General features: G+C 35.2%; 1 protein-coding gene across 9 annotated transcripts in view; it reads left to right on the top strand.

Moving 5' to 3' along the window:
- Window positions 1-21520, top strand: part of LOC143222917 (uncharacterized) — a 57863-nt gene that overhangs the window by 19333 nt on the left and 17010 nt on the right. For 4 of the 9 annotated variants that reach the window (XM_076450100.1, XM_076450094.1, XM_076450099.1 and 1 more), the window contains 2 exons: window positions 184-373; window positions 2043-6284. In XM_076450100.1, coding sequence (XP_076306215.1) covers window positions 184-348 — 165 coding nt within the window. In that variant the 3' untranslated portion in view covers window positions 349-373; window positions 2043-6284. Of the gene's footprint in view, window positions 1-183; window positions 531-2042 lie in introns of those variants that run through there. The other 5 variants (XR_013012585.1, XM_076450093.1, XM_076450095.1 and 2 more) reach the window with 5 other exon arrangements.

Genomic DNA, 21520 nt, shown 5'->3' with positions numbered 1-21520 from the left:
TGTAAAGTTGAAGATAAGACTTTTTCCAGAAATGTATGAAATTATCTTCTTCATTAGAAACAAATTTTCTGTATTGCATTTTATTTTGTTCTTTATTTTTTCCAAAAATCAGTCTTTTAAATTTTTTATACTTCAAGCAAAGAGTCACATTTAATATAATGAATTTCCTTCTGATTTTTTTAGAGAGTGGATCATGAGGAACGTGCCAAGTATCTCTTGGAAGTAGGTGTTGACACCAGTTGTACTGACATCTATGAAGTACGAGTATGCGTTTATTCAGATCATTTGGATGAACCATTCAGCACATGCTTACAGAATGAGGATCTTTCTCATCTGAAATGGTTTTAACTACCATAAAAAAGACTAAATCAAGGTATTATTATTAGATGATTCATTTAAATTTTGGTTACTACATTGGAATTACCAGTAGACAGTACATCAAACATTAGTATTTATCAACAGTGCTATAAATAATTACAGTGACCTTTGTTATAGTACTAATCTTAGCACTGCTCAGAAATGAACCAAAATATAACAGTATTGGAAATTGCCAATAATTACAATTGATATTTATAACTAAAGATTGCACACTTCATATAATGTTCCAGAAGGACCATTCAGTATAGGAGGCATTTCTAAATTTGAAAGTCAACTAAATTCTCACATGCATGTATTATCTTCAGAAAATTTCAACTATATAATATATAAAGGTTCTTCATGTCAAGACATAATCTAACCATGGTACCAGCTCATCATTTTAATGTTATAATATCAATGAAAAGGTTTCTCGGTGTAAATTATTACTGTTCAAAATGTGACAAGGCATTTGATTATTTAAATGAGCATTATTGTTCTAAATATTGTAATGTTTGTCATAGTGGTGAAGGCTTGAAAGTTCAACCCGTGGTTTACACTGATTGTAATACATTTTGAAAGTCTGCAAAATGTTACAACATACATGAATCAAGCAATGGTAAACAATCAAAATCCTTGTGTGATAATTTTTACCAGCATAGAAGTACTTTATTGTTACTGGCAGTTTGTTTATTTGTTTGTTTTTAATTTCACACAAAGCTACTTGAGGGATATCTACATTAGCCATCACTAATTTAACAGTGTAAGATTAGAGGGAAGGAAGCTAGTGATCACCATTCACTGCCAACTCTTGGGCTACTCTTTTACCAAAGAATAGTGGGATTAACTGTCACATTATAACATTCCCACAGCTGTAAGGGTAAACATGTTTGGTATGAGCAGGATTCAAATCCGCAATTCTCAGGTTATGAGTCGAGCACCCTAACCACCTGGCCATGCTGGGCCCATTACTGACAAAAAAGAAATAAAAATGCAGTCCTGAATTTCATTAGTATGTAAAAATCATGTGTGGGTTGTAAATGTATAGCTTAAATAACCATTTCAAATATTTGTGAAATAAATACTTATTCTATTTGACACTGACCAAGAAACCAAAATTAGTAAGTTAGACTACTCTTATAATTAATTTGACGAATTTTGTCAATACTTGTTTTAGAAAGAACATACAAATTATAAATCTACAGCATATAATACGAAATATTGAGATAGATATTTTATCTTGAATTATCTTATTCCTTGAGGAATGAAACCCAAAATGATCATAAATGGTCAAAAAATATGCTTATGATTGTTAAAGTCTCAGAATTAAAATAATTGACAGTAATGATTTTATATGCTTGTCTTTATCATTGTTTCAAAACATCTGGATTAGAAGAATTACAAAAAGGATATTTCCCTTATCTTTTCAATATAACTCCAATCAGGAATATTCAGAACTAATACTGGATGCCAGTTTTTACTCTCCTGACACCATGTTAGTATCCATAGGACAAAAGTTCCTGAATTGTCACTTCCAGCAATGAAGGGAAGAGTACATCTTTAACTTTAAAAAACAGATGCACAGATAAGAGAAAAAAAAAACTGTTAATGTTGATTCTTATTAATTTTTGTTTTTCTCCTAAATTGTGTTGAAATTATCATTTATTGTTCTTTATTTTTATTTTTAGATACTGTTGATCAAATATAAATACATTTCAGTGGTGCTGTCTTCACTCTAGGAATGAATTACACAGAACCTGTGATGTAGGTTTGTTTATATGCACAACCATTTATTTGTATGTATGGTTATATTCAGATGGAGGTTGAAACCATCACGATTGATAGCTCTCATACCTAATCGTGGATAATTTACCATCAACAAGTACAGCCAATTAAATATTCAGTGGTTAGTTTATGTACAAAAATATTCAGGATTTCATTGAATTTTAGAAATTGTGAATCTAAAAACATTATATTTGATATATATCTAAAAAACTATGAACCCATTAGAATTGTATTTGATACTCTTACAAGATTTACGTACACGAAAAAACTTGGAAGCATATTTGATAATGATGAGTTACCTGACCATGCAGAAAAACAGCTATAATTATTAACCTGGATCCAAGTCATACACCCATTAGTCACTGGGTTTGTTTTTAGGTTAGATGAAATGAAAAAGGAGAATAATTTAACCCATTATGATAACCTGCACATAATCTTAAAATAAGAAGATTTGTGAATAACTGTTGAAGATGGACTCACAACCAAGATGTACTGCAAGGGCTGTACTGTTCAGAGTGTGGACAATATTGTATACGTTATTCTTATTATCATGGTTGATATGTAGAAACAAAATCCCTCACCTACATTTGGATCTTGCTGATATAATAACACTGGTTTACAAAGAAATTGAGGCAAGCACAAAAACAGCTGTTTTAACCTAATTTGGGGGTGCTGAATTCAGATTTGAAATCCGTTTTTACTCATCACCTCTAGTTTTTTAGATATGCATACTGTACATTTTGTACACATACTGTACATAAAGGCGTATATGCATTCAGGGTTAATTTCTAATATTGTGTGACTTATGTCTTCTCTTTTAGTTATTATGCAATAAATGTAAGTAATAGCATTACATTATATATCAAGACGGATTTTGGCAGTTAAGCGTAGCCAACACGTCTCAATCAACAGCCAGTAGTGCACTGGCAGTCAGCGCAGGAGGTTGGTGTCCCTCGACAATTGTGTTACACAATCTTTTGGGTATATATTTGTATTACAATTTCCAACGATGCACATAATTATTATTGCCTTACATATGATTTAATTTTACAAAGTACTGTTGCTTTCTCTGTCTCTGGGATAGTCGAGCTGTATCCCAGCATTACAAGCAGAAAGACGGGGTCTAGAAGCACTTTCGTTCCTGGCGAACACAGCGTCAAAGAGAATCCTCTGGTTGACATGAAGAAGGTGCTTCTTCCTCCTCTTCACATCAAGCTTGGTTTGATGAAGAATTTCGTGAAGGCCATGGACAAAAAATGGTGCTGCCTTCAAACACTTGTCTACTGTGTTCCCAGGTCTCAGTGCTGCTAAGCTCAAAGAGGGAATCTTTGTCGGACCTCAAATCCGAGAAGTGCTGAAGGATACTGATTTTGAGGAGATTCTTACCTTAAAGGAACTGAGAGCATGGGAAGCATTTAAGTCAGTCTGTAGTGGCTTCCTTGGTAACACACGCGTACCAAATTACCAAGCCTGTATTGAGAAGTTGCTAAAGACTTATGAGGATATGGGATGCCGAATGTCACTCAAAATTCATTTTCTCCATTCCCACCTCAACTTCTTCCCTCCAAACCTTGGAGCAGTGAGTGATGAGCACGGAGAAAGATTCCACCAAGACATTACAAAGATGGAAAGCAACTACCAAGGCAAGTGGAACCCCAGCATGATGGGAGACTTCTGCTGGATGCTCTTGCGTGACATCCCGGAGGCAAAATACACCAGATCATCTAAGAAAACACACTTCTAACTGTCTGCGGTACTATGAATTGTGTACATTGTGTCATCCAAGTATATTTATTCCGTCAATGTTCTTTATCTATCCTGTTTAATCTGTAATAAGCTGCTGCAACTGTTGAAATAAGCATGTATAAACTCTGTATATACTAAAATGAGACTATTTAAAAGCCAGAAAACTAGAGGTGATAGAGCAAAACTGTTTATAAATTTGAATTCAGCACACCAAAATTAGTAAAAAACATCTATTCACATTCTTGCCTCAGACAAAAAATATTTTTTTGTAAACCAGTGTAATGATGTATTAGTTTCTGATTTTTTTGTGAAATGTTTTAATGTAAATACATCCATAATAACTGATTCTGAAACATTAGTCTTAACAGTAACAATGTTAACAATAGGCCACTGATATTTGGTACTATTTATTTTCAGGTCATAATTGTAAAACAGTGGTTAAAACCTATACAGTAGTCAAGTGTTCACAGTTGTTAGGTGTAATAGGTGGAATATGTGGGTCTTATATTTGAACTTGAGACTGGCATATACTTTTAAGGAAGCTAGTGATAAAGATTTGCAATATTTATGTAGAGTTTGTAGGTTGGAGAAGTTAGAAGTTATTCTAATTAAGTTATGGCAATAGATAGAGAAGCATAGACTGAGAAATGGCAGCAGGATTTCAGGAGGAGCTTAAGCTTTTACATGCAAGAGAAATCAGCTAGCCCACGACTTTTTCAGGAAGGCAAAACAAACAGTATTGGAGTAAAAAGTACTGAAGTTAGTTACAATGAGCCTATTCTGTTGAATCTGTAAATGAACTATTGGATGGAAGAAAAACCAAAGAATCAAAGAAGAATGTGGATGATAAGTAGGGTATAGTTATAGGTAATTCCTTGAACAGATGTGTGTGCAATAACTAACTTATTAAAAAGTGAGAAAAGAATGAGATTATGCTACCTAGTGGCACAGAAGAAGTATATAACTGACAGAGCAGAAAATTTAATAATGGGGACTTGCAGAGATACAGTTAGATATAGAAACGTTTAATGAAGAATGCCATAATTTAGTTTTAACATATGCTGTTGAACATTAACTGTAGTGATGAAGCTATAAATAGGACACTAGGGATAAATTCTAGGTTAAGGACGAGCAAAATTTCAGGTTCACTTATGGGATCATTTCAATGGAAGAAGGGAGATTTACTGTAATGGATGGTTTACATTTAGATATAGTAGGGGCAGGCTTGCTTGCTAAGACTTAACTCAGCTGTAAGAGAGTACTTAAACTATGTCTAAACAATGGTGAGGGCCAGAAAAACTAAATGAGAAATGAATAAGAGGCAAAGAAATGTTTAGTATATGTAATAAGCATAGAAAGAGTTACAAAGAAAAGTTTAATCGTTATTATTGTAATACCAAAAGTAAAAGAAATGAAAAAGATGACTAGAGCACTGGTAGGAATTTTTTTATATAGCGAGAATAATTGAAACATGGTTAATTGTAGATGATTTTGATATAGTAGTTGTTTCGAAATAGAGGGTTTCTGCCTATTTAATAGTGATGGAGTGTTAATAAAGTAATAATTATGGGCAATTTTAACTTTAGGCATATATTTTTGGAAATGCTAGAGTCAAACCATGAAGATAAATCTTTTTAGGATGACTTTCTTCATCAAATTATCAAGGAACCTATTAGAAACAATGCTATTTTAGATTTATTGTTAATTTCAAATATAGAGGTGGTCAAGAGGTTGGGAACTGAACATTTGGAGGGAAATAATAATTGCTTTTTCAGGTTCAATCTTTTGCTTCAAATGGAGATATAATAAATATTTTGGTTACAAATTTCTCAAAAGATGTTTTGAAAGGATGCAACAAAAAATCATCTGATGTGAATTGGTCAGATGAGTTATGTGGTAACACTATTCATATGTGGAAAATTTTTATGAAAGATAAATTTTTTATTCTTCAAATGAAATGTATTTGTAAGAGAAAGAAAGGAGTAGCAACAAGTAAAAAAAAGTTAGCTCAGAGTTTAAGAGATAGAATTACAGAAAAGCATCATAACTGTAAGAAATCTAAATAGACTTTTATGACAAGAAATTAAGATAATAGAAGATAAAAAACAAATTTGAAACAGGAAATTAGAACATCAAAAGGTGTGTATTAAAAACACTGGCAGGAAATTAAAAAATAAAAGTGAGGATTTCTTTAAGTATATTAAGAGCAAACAAATTGTTAGGATGAGGATATAACACTTCAAGGGTGATTAAAGAGAGACTTGTACATGATGATTATGAGATGGCTGGGTTACTAAATTTTGTTTTTCCTTTAATTATAGTAATGAAGATTTAAACAGTATTACATGTCTTGGAGAGTTGTTAAATGTAAATGAGTATAAATAAAATTACAGCATTAACTTTGAACTGGTTAAAATAATTTAGAAGATTAAAAGAAATGATGTCATGTGAGCCAGCCCATATTTCCCCAATGGTTTTGAAGGAGGTTAAGGATTGGATATGTGTGTCATTTACTACTATTTTTGTCATTTGTTAAATAGTTGACAAACTAGATGATTGAAAGCTACCTAAGGTAAATTTTCCTTTCGAGAGAGATAATACAAATTGTTTCAGTGAATGTAAACCCATTAGTAGTCTTACATAGGTTTTGAGAAAAGTTCTGTTAAAAGGTGCTTTGCAAAGCCATTTAACAAAGTTTTTAGAATGTTATTGTATAGTGAACATGGTGTCACAAAGGAAAACCTAACCTTACAAATTTTTGAGATTCTTTGAAAATATTACTCCTTCTATAGATGAGGGTAAGGGTGTAGATTTAATATCTGGATTTTTCAGAAAGCTTGTGAGGAAGTTGTCTCAATAGGTCTAAGAGATAACTCGCTGTATAAAAAAAGTGACTGGATAAAAAAGGGAAAAGGATTGTTGCAAATGGAACTTATTCAAATTGGACTAATGTTGTAACAAGGAAATCTCAGGACTCACTCTTACAGCCATTGCTCTTTTTGATTTACATTAATGACTGAAGGAATGGTCAATAAATTATTTAAGTTTGATAAGATATCAAGTTCTTGGGCGGTGTTGGGTGTAAAGAGGATGCTACTGCTTTACAAAAGGATTTCGTCCATTTAATGTGTTGAGAAAATAAATGGCAGATGGGTTTTAATTATGATAAATGAAAAAATGTTCTATGTGGGTTGTAATAATTTGAGTTATAAATATAATTTGAATAGAAATGATTTTATCTGTGTAATGAAAGAAAAGGATCATGGTTTAATGATTGATCAGTTTCTAAAGCCAGTAGTGGGCTTTATTAGTGATAGGACAAATAAGATTTTATATTGTATCTACAAAAATACTGAATACAAATCTTAGAAAGGCTAGGCTGCGATTTCATTGAACTTGTCATGAGTTAGATTTGGAAATGGTGTTCAATCTTGGGCTCCACATCTTAAGAAAGACATTGAATTGTTTAAAAGGATTCACAGTACTGCTACTAGAACAATGCCTAGGATGGGAGGGGTTGTCATACAAGGAGAGACTGAAACCTCTCAAATTGTTCTCTTTTGATAAAAGAAGAGTTAGGGGAGATCTGTTTGAGATGTTTAATTCTTAAAGGGAATTGATACAGTTGATGCATTATCTTTTTTTTGTATTTAACAGTAGGACTAGGAGATACAAATGTAGCTTTTGACAGGGTAGGAGTCATCTTTAGCTTATACATTTTCAATTTTCTAAGAAGGTGGTTGGCCTTTAATATGGGTTGTCTTCAGATGCTATAGAAGCAATAAATGTGAGTTTAAGAAAAATGTTTGATAAGTATATGAATGATAATGGCTGGCTATAATTTTTAAAAATAGTTTGGTTTAGGGGATAGAACAGCTGGATGGACAAATAGGTAACATGATGTTTCAAAATATTATGTTAATAGACGTGTCATGTTGTGTATGACACCTCTTCTAACAGCGTGTTGGGCAAGAGCTGGGACAACTAGTTATGCTTATTATATTTTTAATAATTATTATGCAGTGTTACAGGTTGCAAAGAAAAAAGCTAAAAAATATAATTAAATTTTTGAACAACAGCAACCTGTATTTTATAATTTTTGCAACAAGTTCAGTACAAAGTTTCTGTATGCAAAGTTCCATACAACTTATTTTTTTCAGGATAATAACGAAAGTTACATATGGGAGGAAATATCTTTTATTATAATATATTCAGTCTTTTTTGTTTTTTGTCTGTATATTTCATTTTCAACAGTGGTTTATCTTTAATGTACTGCCATCCACGTAAATTGTGTTTTAAAATATTAATCAATCCAAATCCTGTTTCTCTGGATATAACGTGCTTGCATTTGCCATGAATGAAACTTAAATATCTATATCTGTAAAAGAATATCATAGACCTACAAGAGTTCTAATGATGTGAGAAATTTTTCCTTTACTTTCTTCAGGTAGGTTGGCAAAGTTGATAAAGTAGTTTGTATTTAATATCAAGAACGACAAAAATATAATTAAAGAACAGAAACTGATGCATTCTGGAGCTAGGCAGGAAAGGATGTAACAGCAAAATGATATCAAAGTATTCTATGGACTCCCGAGCCAGGTATCTAAAAACAGTTACATTGTATAATTAAACTGGCTGTTGGGACTGAAAACGTTTTAGTCTGAGTGAAGGTTTATACAGAAATTAACTGTCTTTCTCGAATGATTCATCTATAGTTATTCTGTGTAGAATTCTACAGGTATGATTCCATTTATCTACCAGTACAATTTTGTAAAGTACATGTCTTCCCACATGTGTATATAAAAGGTGTGGTCAAAAAGTTCTAAGACTTCACTTTTTCCATAATAATGTACATACATCAGTATAGTATGCTATCCCCTTGAATGTAATCTCCCCCAGCTTATACCCACTTTTTCCAACGTTCCTGCCATTTTCGGAAGAAATGCTGGAAGTATTCAACTGTTATGTGACTAAGATCTTTTTTTCACATTATTACAGATGGTTAGAGTGTTATCAAATCTCTTTCCTTTGAACTTAATTTTTGTTTTGGGGAACATACAAAAACGTAGAGGGCAAGATCAGGAGAGTATAGGGTGTGTGGTATCACAGGAATCTCTTTCAAAAATTATTGAACAGACAGCAGTGTGTGAAGGCACACTGTCACGATGAAGAAATCAGTGACCATTCTCCCACAATTTGCGGCGATTTCTTCTAACTTTCTTTCTCAAGTGCATTTAGACCTTTTATAAAAGGCCTGGTTAACTGTCTTTCACCTTATTGACCATTTCATCAATGGACGATATCGACAGTCACCCATCTTGAAAGTGTTTTATCCACTGATAAATGACAACCTGACTTAAACAGTCATCACCAAATGCAGTTCCTAACATTTTGAGGATTTCTGTTTCTTCTTTACCATTTTTCACACAAAACTTGATGCAAACACGTTGCTCTTCTTTTCTGTCCATTTTTATTACGATAGGGGTAAAAGATACGTCTGTCTTTGAACACTTTTTGCAACACTGGTATAAGGTCTGGAGAAGTGGCTTATTCATGGGGTAGATTACTATTTGTACATTTACACACCTCAGTGAAGCTCACTGCCCCTATACTGGCACCTGTAACAGAAGAAGTTTTAGAACTTTTTGATCAGATCTCGTAAATAAATTATTATGATTAATGATAAAAAAAATTCCATTGCAAGACTCGGATGGCGAGTCAACGACGATCGGCGACCTTTTTGTATATCTTAAATTGTCTTTCTGTTTATATCGGGATTGGATGGTCAATAATTTCTTATATTTTACTATTAAGTCTTCACTTCTGTCTTTCTCCTCAACACTAACTCCATCTGCCTCTAAAATTTTGTCACCTGCCTCAAGCAACCCAGCGAGCAAAGTCGATGTTTCACAGTTTATCATCCTGGTTACAAACACTCATGGAACCATCAAAACAATATATACACGAATAGTGGAATCTTTGTAGTTAATTTTCATTGTTATTGCATCCTATCTACCCAACTAAAATTCATCCAGTAATATCTAACTTGTTTTGTTTGACCATGTTAGGGAGGGTAAACGCGAATAAGAAATAACTTGAAAAAATAGCATCCACACACTGAAACAAAATGCTTGAAAATTTAGATCGCGTTGGCTTATTAAAATATTTCTTCCATCGCATTATCTTATTATCGTTATTGATTCGACAGTTACGAATGGTAAAAACTGCTGATTTTTTTCCTAATACTCTAATATTTTCTTTAAGTAAGGATTTTCCAAACTAACAATTCAATGTTTTTAACAAATGAATCATAACAGTTATATTGAATGTTATTCAACTATTTTTGGCATAAAAAATAATCACACATTATGGCTTTTATCTTTTTGAGTACCTGAACATTTCTGAAAGCAACATCGGATCAGTGCAAGACATGCAGAATAGCAAGTTACAACTATCTATGCATAATGACAAACTCCGCTTTACGTGATTAATTCGTCCCAATTTTTATTCGCGTAACACGAATTCACATTAAGCAATTGAGAGAATCAATGGGAATAATTACAATGAATCCCCGTCCTTTCAGATCGACCATCAAGATTTATAAAATGTGATTTAAAAACAACTTTTAGCTGCATATTATGCCAAAACTGTTGTGGTTAATAAAAATAATTCATAATTGTATCATAATTAAACTATTTCTTAGAAAAATATTCGTCCAAAGTTGACTACAGCTTTTGATTTTTTTTTTCTCATTATACAATTTCTTATAGCTAGTTGTCGCTTTTTCCATATTTCTGTGGACTTCCATGCTTCTTTCCATGTTAGGATTGACATTTAGATACAAATCCTTGGTAACTTCAAGTTTAAATCCTTCTTCAAGTTCTTTTATAGTGATTTCTTTCGCTGTATTTTCAGTTGTTTCACCCTGTTTGTCTTCAGCTTCTTGAAATACTTGTTGCTTATTGAGTTGAAGATCATTTTTGCTAAATTCTTCTACATACAATTCTCGTACATTTTCTGTATCCACGTCAAAATCCTTGTTACTTCTAATAGCATTTATCTATTCAATTATTTTGTTCATGGGACTGAATCCAAGAAAATCATTTGCATAATGGGTTAAAACATATTTCCAAACTGCTCATATATTGCTAGAAGTAACCTCTTGTCTCGAAAGTTTAATGTTTTCAATGGCCTGCTTTATACTTTATTTCTTCCCAAATTCTGTACATGAAATTCCATTTTCTCCTGATGTTGCTTGAAGTGCTTGTGCAAAAGTCCTCTGAAGATAATATGCTTTGAATGATGCAAGAGTTTCTTTGTCCATTGGTTGCAATGATGATGGTCTCTTTGGTGGTAGAAACACAACTTTTACATTTTCATTCAAATTTCCCAATGAAGTAGGACGTCCTGGAGCATTATCTAAGAGCAAGATTGCTTAAAAACTAAGGTTGTTATTATTGTAATATTTTTCAACTGTTGGACAAAAATACGAAACGAACCAGTCTTCAATAAGTTCTTTGGTTATCCATGTTTGTTTGTTTTTTGTTATTAGCATACCAAATAACTGGTTGAGTTTGACTGCTAGTCCCTTTTAAAGCATGGGGATTCAGAGTGCGATACACTAGCATAGACATAAGTTTTAAGTCCCCTTCTACATTGCCTTCTAATAAAAGGGTGGGTTGATCTTTCGAAGTTTTGTATCCTGGTTGAGATGCTTCATCTTTAGCTAAAACAGTTTTTCTTTGCATTCTTTTCCAGAATAGGCCCAGAATTCTTACCATCAAAGAGTTGCTGTATACTTCATGATCAGTATCAGTGATGTATCTATAAACGTTGGGGACTAATTCAGCAATATTGCCGACACTTGAATATAGCTTATTACCAAAAGAGATTTATCAATCATCGTATCAAAGAACTTTTAGTTATAAATCAAGCTATTATTCTTCCACATTTTCTATATCCAACATACTTGTGTTTATTATTATTGAACACACCTTACAATAACAAAGTGAAATTATAGGCTTGAGAAGGATACTAATACATTTATTAATAAAACTTTTAAATATACTGTTACACTATACACACCCTTGCTCATAAAATACTGGATCAGCATTCATTTAACTTTTTTACAGTATGTTTTTGTTACTGTTTCAGATAAAGTATATTTTACATCTTTATAACAACACGAGAAAATAAACATTGATACCTCATAATAAAGATACTTCATATATAAATAAACGAATAATGGATTCAACACAAACTAAACATGAAAAATTTCACTTTGTTGGTTCAGAAAAATTATTTTACTTTTCAAATGTTTTCTCCATATAGTTTTAAAACTATTACAGTAACATGTAATCGATTATCTTCCACTTTATTGAAACATCATCAAATATATTAATAATCAGAATGAGTATTTAGTAATTGTACATTTGTGTAACTAGTGAGTTTTCACACTTCAATATTTCAATTAAATGACACTTGTTTCTTGTTATCTTGCGCACTACTTAACTATTGAAATCTATTCTTTATTAATCATAATTGTGCATTACTTTTAAATATATTACAGCGGTCATTTGAATGTATTTTATTTAATGAAGTTTTTATATAACAGTCAGAAGATATAAAGATCATTCTCTATAAAATTGATTGAAACTATTTGTTGATTTATTCCATGTTGATACTGGAAATTCTAGACGATGTGTACTAGATATTGAATTGGTGTTGGTATCGCAGCATATAAATTAATTAAGTACAGGCTTGAAGTACGACCCAGGTTCAAATTGAATAGAATATTTTTTTTCTCAGTTTGCTTTTGTAAAGCAGAGCCACTTCGTTTTTGACTACAGCACGTATCTTTCGTGCCGGAGGAGAAACACAAAAAGTACTTTTAGAAAGTGAAAGTTTATATGTTGGAGACAGTGTTTTGATATATCGAAATTTTTAAAATGTATTTGTTTTGCCTTTGATTTTAAATTGTTTCAGAAATCTATCTGCGGTTGTTTTAAAGAAGAGAAACGACTGTAGTTAGATTGGTTGTTAATTTCATACTTTGTTTTGGATGCTGGCAAAGAAAATCTGCTATTGCTGTAAGTATGGAAAGAGTAGATTTGAAGTGAAGGATATTTTGTCTCAGGTTCTAGAAATAAAGTATTATTTTTCAAGTTTGATTTTAACCATTTCGGCGCAGTTGGCGACCACAGTCGACTTGAAGGCTCAGTGCGACAGGTGACCTTCCTTTATTCCTGTTATTCTTATGTATTGAATTTAACATATATAGTATTGGGTATAATTACTGAATATTTCCGGGACATTTGTTGAGTTATTGCCGAGATATCATGCTTTTAGTACTGATACCGTAATTAGTTGAAGTATCAAACATGTATTCAGCGCCATGCTAAACATTAAAAGTTGTTATTCAGCGCCGAAAGGGTAAAAGTACTTGAGAAGTATTTCTGCATTTGTTTTAAAGAAGAGGTGTAACTGAAGTTAGGTTGTTTTTCAGTTGGATGTTGACGAAGAAAATCTGCAATTGCTGTAAGTCTGGAAAGGGTAGATTGAAGTGTCTTTGTATCCGATTTTGTAGGTAAAGAAGATGTTTTTGAATAATTCTTCTCGACACTTTTTTTAGTTTTAGAAAATCGATCAATTTCACTTTTTGTAATCTCTCTCGAAATCAATGGATTTTTGTTATCCTAGTGAAATAAACACAAAAATGTATTGATAATATATTTGTCTGAAACCTAATCGGTAACATAAAATAAGTAATATCTTTATTTAACAGAAAAACATTCGTAATTAAGTAGCTCAAATGTATTAACAATAATGTTAGAAATACATTAAGCTCGTCTCATTTTTAAGTATCAGATGCGAGGTTTTCAATATATTCTCCTAGCAATATTTAATGTAAATATTATTGTGTTCTTGATATAAATATATTGTGGTTTGTCATTTTAAGAATATAAATAATTTTCGATGAGTATTCAAATACAGAACAAACGTAATTAATTTTAAGTTACTTCCAGCGCTTATGAATATTTATCAATATCAGTTTACTTTCATCTAAAATTGATAGTTAACTTCACTTTGTGTATGTGACAACCGAATAGAAAAATCGTTGAATAACTAGTCCACCAGAACTTATAATGCAGGAAGTACACAACAGAAACTTTATCTACAAAGTTATTGTTCCAATATTTCAGATTGTAAAACATATTCATGTTATTCATTTATTACTCAAATATAAAAAACATCTTTACCATATGGTGATGAACAACTTCCAAAAGGTCGTTTGCTTTTTTATTTCACCTAAAGATATCAGTGTTAATCTTCTCTAATTTAGTAGTGTAAGAATAAAGGTAAGACATCTAGTTATCACCACCAACCATCAACTATTGGGCTAACCTTTTAGAAACAAATAGTGGAACTGACTGTCACGTTTTAACACCCTGATAGCTACAACAAGACGGGGATTCAAACCCCTACATCTCACATTGCGAGTTGAGTACCTCAATCATCTGGCCATGTTAGACATACTTTACCCCTCGGTGTGGATTCCTGTACGTGGTGAGAGGACCTCCCAGGGAAGTTTCTGTTCTTTCAGGTTACTTCCTCTGGGATCTAAACATCCACCCACATGTTTGCCGTGCGTGGCGACCCGTGAAGTGGAGGAGAGGATCCTGGTAGTTGAGGGGTCTAACCCTAACACACCACTTTGGCCTTAAATTCCTGTAGACGGGCGGCCTTTGGGTGGCCCCCCTTGGGTCAATCGGCTGGTCCACTTGGGCTAGAGTCAACCAAGTACCAGTGTTGGAAGTTCATAACGGGTGTTGTGGACGTTGTATCCGATGCTGGTGTTTGAGTATAGTGCTTACAAAACCCTGGCATTGCTGCAATGTCCTTGCATAACATTGTAGTGTGTCCCCTCGTAGGGCTCCATGGTGGGTGAGGTCAGTGGGTACCGAAATTTTCCTTTCTTCCTATGGATCTTCCTACGAAATATTTAAATAAAATACTGAAAAAAACAGTCAATAGGTAAACGACCACGTCTTTAGACTTAGCAGCAATCTTCAACATCTGTAACACGTACCTCATTTTCATATCCTACATTCTCTTTCAGACAAACCTTTAGAGCAAATGTCCCCCTTTTTTATTCAGAAGGGACTACAGGGACTTGCTGGCTCTCCAAAGTCAGTAAAGAAGCTGCGATCTGGAGCCATATTGGAACATCCACATCCCAACACAGTAAACTCCTCTTGAATTCAAAGGCAATTAAAGATGTACATATTGAGGTTACCCCTCATGCTACCTTGAATTCATCACGAGGAGTTATTTGAAGAACATTCTCAATGAGATATTCTCACTGGTTTATCCACCCGAGTTTCTGCAGTGACACTATCTCTACTCCCAAAGATGGAATTACGATGCCAACCAGTGCCCTTATTCTGACATTTGCATCACCACGTCCACCTATCACATTCAAAGCAGGTTATATTAATTGCAGCGTATGGCCCCTCGGATGTTTCCATTGTCAGCAGTTTGGTTGCTCAAAGACGTCATGGCATGGTTCCCTGACATGTGCTTGTTGTGGTAGCAAGGACCACGATGCCTATGAGTGTGGCATGAACCCACCTTGTGTCAACTGCAATGGTTCTCACCCTTTCTACTTCCATTCTTGCCCAAAATGGTTGGAGGAAAAAGATATGTGGTGTTTGAAAACGATTCATAACATTAGTTATCCTGAGGCTCGGAAATTGCTGTCTGCTACTTCATCTCGGACATATGCTGCTGCACTTCGTTCCACAACTAGAGGATCTCTCTGTGCCTCCAAGAGAATCGTTTTCAAAACAAATGAAAAGCCTTTTGACGTCCATGGTTAAAAAGGTTGATGAATGAACTTCTACACCCATTTCTGTTCCTCCCATACATTCCAACAAACCCCAAGATCCACATCCTTTGGTTTCTAATACAGGCATTTTTTTCAGATACATCTTTTTCTCCCACCCCAAGATGCAAAACAATCATTCGTTCTCGTCCTCAGTCACAGGAATCCTCTACCAACAGCAAACACCTGCCTATTCAACCCAGGGCAGGATCCATAGAGATTGATAAACCTCTATTAAATAAGGGTAGTAAGGAAAAAAGACACAGTCATAAACAGAAGGGTTCTCCAGCGATTTCGTCTTCCCTTTCATTAAAAATGGCCACCTTGATACAATGGAACTGTCGAGGTTTACGTTCTAATCTGGATGACATCAAAACACTGATTGCTTTCGACCATCCTGTATGTCTTTCCTTACAATAAACATTTCTGAAACCTGCCGATATAGTCACCTTTTCGGCATCACAGCCTGTGTGATGGACGAGTACATGGAGGGGTGGCACTGTTGGTTGATCAGCATGTGCCCTCCCTGTCTTTGTCACTCAACATACTCTTGGAGGCCGTAGCCATCCGTGTTTCCTTGGGTCATACCATCACTGTTTGTTCTCTCTACCTGTTGCTTGAAGAGCTTTATGATGAATCAGACCTTGATGCTTTTATCCAACAGTTGCTGTCTCCCTTTTTAATCATGGGGGACTTTAATGAACATCATCCTCTCTGGGGAAGTGCTGTTATTGATAGCGTATGCTCTCTGATCACAATCTTTCACTTTTCAATACTGGTTTTTCCACTAATTTTCACGCACCTAGTTAGTCCTTTACTGCTATTGATCTCTCGGTTTGCTCCCCTTCATTATTCTCCCATTTTTCATGGAGGGTTCTCACTAGGCAGTGATCATTTTCCTATACTTTTGAGAGAGACTAGCTGTGGTCGATGCCACCCTACCCGCATGCTCCAGTGGAAGCTGGATCAGGCAGACTGGTCCACTTTCACTGCTCTCACAGAACTTGATCCTGCTATCGTGAGTCAGCCATCAACAGACGACTGTGTGGCAGCAGTAACTGACTGTATTATACTAGCAGCTGTTCAGTGTATTCCTAAAACCTTGAAATGTTTTTCCAGGATATCCTCATCTGTGGTGGAATCCTGCCTGCTACATGGCATGGAAGGCTCAAAAATGGGCCTGGGATACTTTCTGTAGATATCCCACACTTTTGAACTGCATTGCTTTCCAATGGGCCCGTGCACATGTTAGGTGGGTAAGACGTCAAAGCCAGAAGGAAACTTGGGTTAAGTTCACAACTAGTATATCTTCTACCACCAGTTCCAAGGTCATATGGGACAGGGTTTGCAAGGTCAGTGGGCACTACAATTCTGTTCCCTCTCGATCTTACTCTCTGATGGCCAGGAAGTAGCTGATATCCGGAGCATCTCTGATACTCTAGGTGAAAGCTTTTGCCAGGTATCTAGCACATCTGCTTTCTCCTCCACCTTCTTAGCTATCAAGACTCGGGCAGAGCAGTTACATTTTTTTCTTTTGAGCTGATTGTCTCTATGACTATAATCGCCCCTTTACACTGGTGGAACTGAAACTGGCTCTTCATTAGTGTTGCAGTACATCGGTTGGACCAGATTATGTACACTATGACATGCTGAACCATCTATCTTCTGCTTTTCTTGCTATCCTTCTGGTTGTTTTTTAACAGATCTGGCAGGAGAATGTTTCTCCTGATGCCTGGCACCAGGCTTTTGTCCTACCTTTCTCTAAACCTGGGAAGGATCCCATGATTCCATCAAACTACCGTCAAATTGCTTTATCGAGCTGTTTCTGTAAGACCTTAGAGGGGATGGTTAATGCTCGTGTTGTTTGGTTCCTCAAATCAAACAACCTGCTCTTGCCCACCCAGTGTGGGTTTCGAGGTCAGCACTCCACCATGGACCATCAAATTCGACTTGAAACATCAGTTAGAGAAACCGTTCTCAAATGACATTTTGTATCAATATTCTTTGACACTGCAAAGGCTTAGGACACAACATGGAGGTATGGCATCTTGCAAGACCTCCATACATATGGGTTACGTGGCCATTTACCCATGTTTATTAAAAAAATTTATGGAGAGGAGATTCCAAGTTCATGTGTGTTTGACACTTTTCCGTTCTTTTCTACAGGTACTTGGGGTCCCTCAGGGCTGTGTTCTGAGTGTCACACTTTTCAGTATAAAGATAAATGCCGTCACTGAACAACTCCCTCTCACAGTTGCAAATGGGTTCTATGTCGACAACTTTCACATTTCGTGTCAGTTGTACATTAGATATTGAGTGACAACTACAAACTGCCCTCAATCATGTACTGAAGTGGACCACGGTAAACAGCTTTAATTTCTCTCTCTAAAACCGTTTGCATGCACTTTTTCCGCCAATGGGGTATTCACCCTGATCCTGAACTCTGTACCAGTGAAGTTTTGCTATCAGTGGTCCCTGAGACTGAGTTCTTGGGACTTGTCTTTGACCGTAAGCTGACTTTATACCACACTCCAAGCAGCTACGGGTCAAATGCACAAGAGCATTGAACATCCTCCGTGTACTCTACCACCAGCTGGGAGCGAATTGATGTTCTGTGTTAAAGATTTATCGTGCTCTTATTCGATCGAAACTCGACTATGGATCAATGGTCTATGGCTCTGCCAGACCCTTGGCCTCAAACATGCTGGACTCCATTCATCATCAAGGACTTCAACTCTGCACTGGGGCTTTCTGCACCTCCCCAGTTCAAAGCTTATACGAAGAATCTCATGAACCTTCTCTGCACCTTTGCTATTTACAACTGTCTTTACTATGTTCTTTGAAACTTTGTTCCTTACCAAAGCATCCCACCTGGGGATGTGTTTTCCTTCCTCAGTGGGCCATACCTTTCAGAACAGACGATCTGCCATTGCTCTGTTTGGCCTTTGCATCCAGGTGCAATTGGATGAATTGGGTCTGTCCTTGGATAACATTGCAGATTCCACTGGTCAGCCCATCCAATCATGGCTTATTGCAGTCCCAAAATGTGACCTTTCTTTAAGTCATCTGAGAAAGGCAGATACTCCCGATTGGAAGTACCATATTTTATTTACTGAATATCTATCGAACAATCTTTCCATTCCAATTTATATGGATGGTTCCAAATCAGGTAATTCTGTGGGCTCTGCCATGGTTTGTTGCAGTTCGGTAGTTGTGTGCAGAATCCCCTCTACAGCTTCTGTGTTCACTGCTGAACTCTACGCCATATCTCTTGCCCTGGATCATATTGGAGCTAAGCTTCATTATTCCAACTGCATTATTTATACTGAATTGCTTAGTTCTCTTCTGTCCCTGGAATTGCTTCACGTTGGCTCACACCATGTTCTCGCAGATATTCAAAACCGACTGGTCCATTTCTCATTAACAACTACTTCTGTCCAGTTTTTCTGGATACCAGGCCACGTTGGTATTCGCGGTAATGAGCTTGCAGACACAGCAGCTAAATTTATCTGCTCTTGCACTATCACCCCTCTGCCTATTCTGTAAATGGACTATGGTCCTGTATTCAAGTCTCGTCTCTGTGCCAGCTGGCAGTCCACTTGGAGTGAGCAACGCGACAACAAGCTTTTCCAAATAAAACCACATATTGGGCTTTGACCGTCTAGCTTCTGTAAGGTTCAGAAGGAAGAAGTTGTTCTAACTAGACTACGCATTGGTCACACTTTCTTAACTCATCGTTTTCTTTTAGCTGGGACTGATGTACCAGTATGTTGTCTGTGTAACATTCAGGTCACAGTAAGCCACATTTTTCTGTCTTGCCATCATTATGACTCTCAATGATGGTACCATTTTAAACATGTTCTGTCTCAAGGTTTGTTCGTAACATTGGACAGTGTTATTGGTGACGGTGACACTGTCCACTTTGATAAATTTTTAGTTTTTTAATGGCCATTAATCTTTTTAACCTCATTTAAGTGTTTGATATTTATTCATTACACCTTGTTAATTGTGGTTCCCTTTTAAGAGTCTTAATCTCTAGTTCAATTTGAAATTGGAAAATGGCCAGAACATTGAATAACTCGACACCAGGACTGGAAAGGCCAACTTCAGGTGACTAACGCTACTGTTTGAACTGCATGTTAGTCGTCCTGGCGAGTTGTTATTACAATTTTGCTGCGTCTTTTAACACTTTTATTACTTTATTTTTTGGCACTGGTCATAATGACACATAACCCGGAACCAAGACTGGAAAGACCAACTTCAGGTGACTGACGGTGGTTCTTGTACTTACCTGTTAGTCCTCCTGGCAGGTTACGATCATTGCCATTATGCTACAGAAAGTCCTTTACAACTTTGTAGACTGGATGTCAACATTGGTTTTATGCCATTTTATGTTTTTACCTTCATTTCCTTTTATGAATTTTACTACATTTACTTTACTTTTACCTTTTTACCGGATATTTGGCTAATTATTAATACGATTTTGCTACATGTCTTTTAAAACTTTTATTACTTTACCTTTTGATAATGGCTGTTATGACACACAACCCGGAACCAGGACTGGAAAGGCCAACTTCAGGTGACTGACGATGGTTCTTGAACTTACCTGTTAGTCTTCCTGGCGGGTTATGATCATTACCATTATGCTAGAGGAAAGTCCTTTACAACTTCTCTTACTCTGCTTTCTCTCTCAACATTGTACGAGTAGACAAGGTATCACATTGGTTTTATGTTGTTTTATTTTGTTTTTCAGTGCTGTTTTGTTTTACCTTTATATCCTTTTGTATTTTACTAAATTTAATTTATTTTTACCTTTTCACTGGACATTTGGCGCAGATAGCCTAGCTGCTTTGTGCCACAAAACACTAAATCAATCAACCAACCAGACCTACCTTAAGGTTGTAAAGTCAAACGTAAACTTAATTTAATTATAAAATGTGATAAAACTTAAATATTTTAGATAAATATGTTTATGAACTAATTCTTTGAAGTCAAACTTGAAGCAAATTTGCATCTTATTCAGAACAATGATTTGTCATTCGATAACGGTGGTCTTGAGTCTGCATATTCAAATTAGAATATAAATTGAATATTTATTCAAGTGTAAGTACAATAATTATAAAGTACGTCTTTTCCGGAAATCACTCTGTAGTCAATGTATATTTTGTGTCAGTAGATTTCCTGTCTAATTAGGTACACATCTAGATTATTGTTTTGGTCAATTTGATGTAATCACTTGTCCAATGGGCATTAGCAGATAGAGTGGGCCCACAGTTCGAATTCCGTTACTGCGAATTTACTCTAGATCTTCCGTATTTGAGTGTTTTATAAGAGTGACTATGAAGCCCCATAACTCGACTATAATAGTTCAAGTATTTGTGACTGGTGTGTTAGCTAGCTGCTTTCAATCTAATTGGTGGTACAGATAGCTTTTTTGTCGGCTTTATTGTTTTAGTTGTTGTTATTGAATTTCGTACGAGCCTAAGGTTACTTAGCTATCCGTCTCTTACTTTTAAGTGACAAACAAGATAGGGACTGCTCTTTATTAATGAATAGTGAGATTGGTCGTCACAGTATAATGCCAGTAAGACCGTAATGACAGTCACGTTCCATGACGAGAGTCGATCTCGAGAGTTTTTTCTCCAGTACCCCAGTGTTGAATCTGAAAGCTTATAAGGCCAAAAACCGGATTTCGTTTAGATAGTTTATTGCGTGGGTTTATGCTTCACAATAAACAAAAAAAAAAAACTA

The sequence above is a fragment of the Tachypleus tridentatus genome, chromosome 8, assembly GCF_004210375.1.
Source record: "Tachypleus tridentatus isolate NWPU-2018 chromosome 8, ASM421037v1, whole genome shotgun sequence".
NCBI lineage: Eukaryota > Metazoa > Arthropoda > Merostomata > Xiphosura > Limulidae > Tachypleus > Tachypleus tridentatus.
Note: the sequence above shows the minus strand (reverse complement) of the source record. Positions and strands in the feature narration are given on the sequence as shown.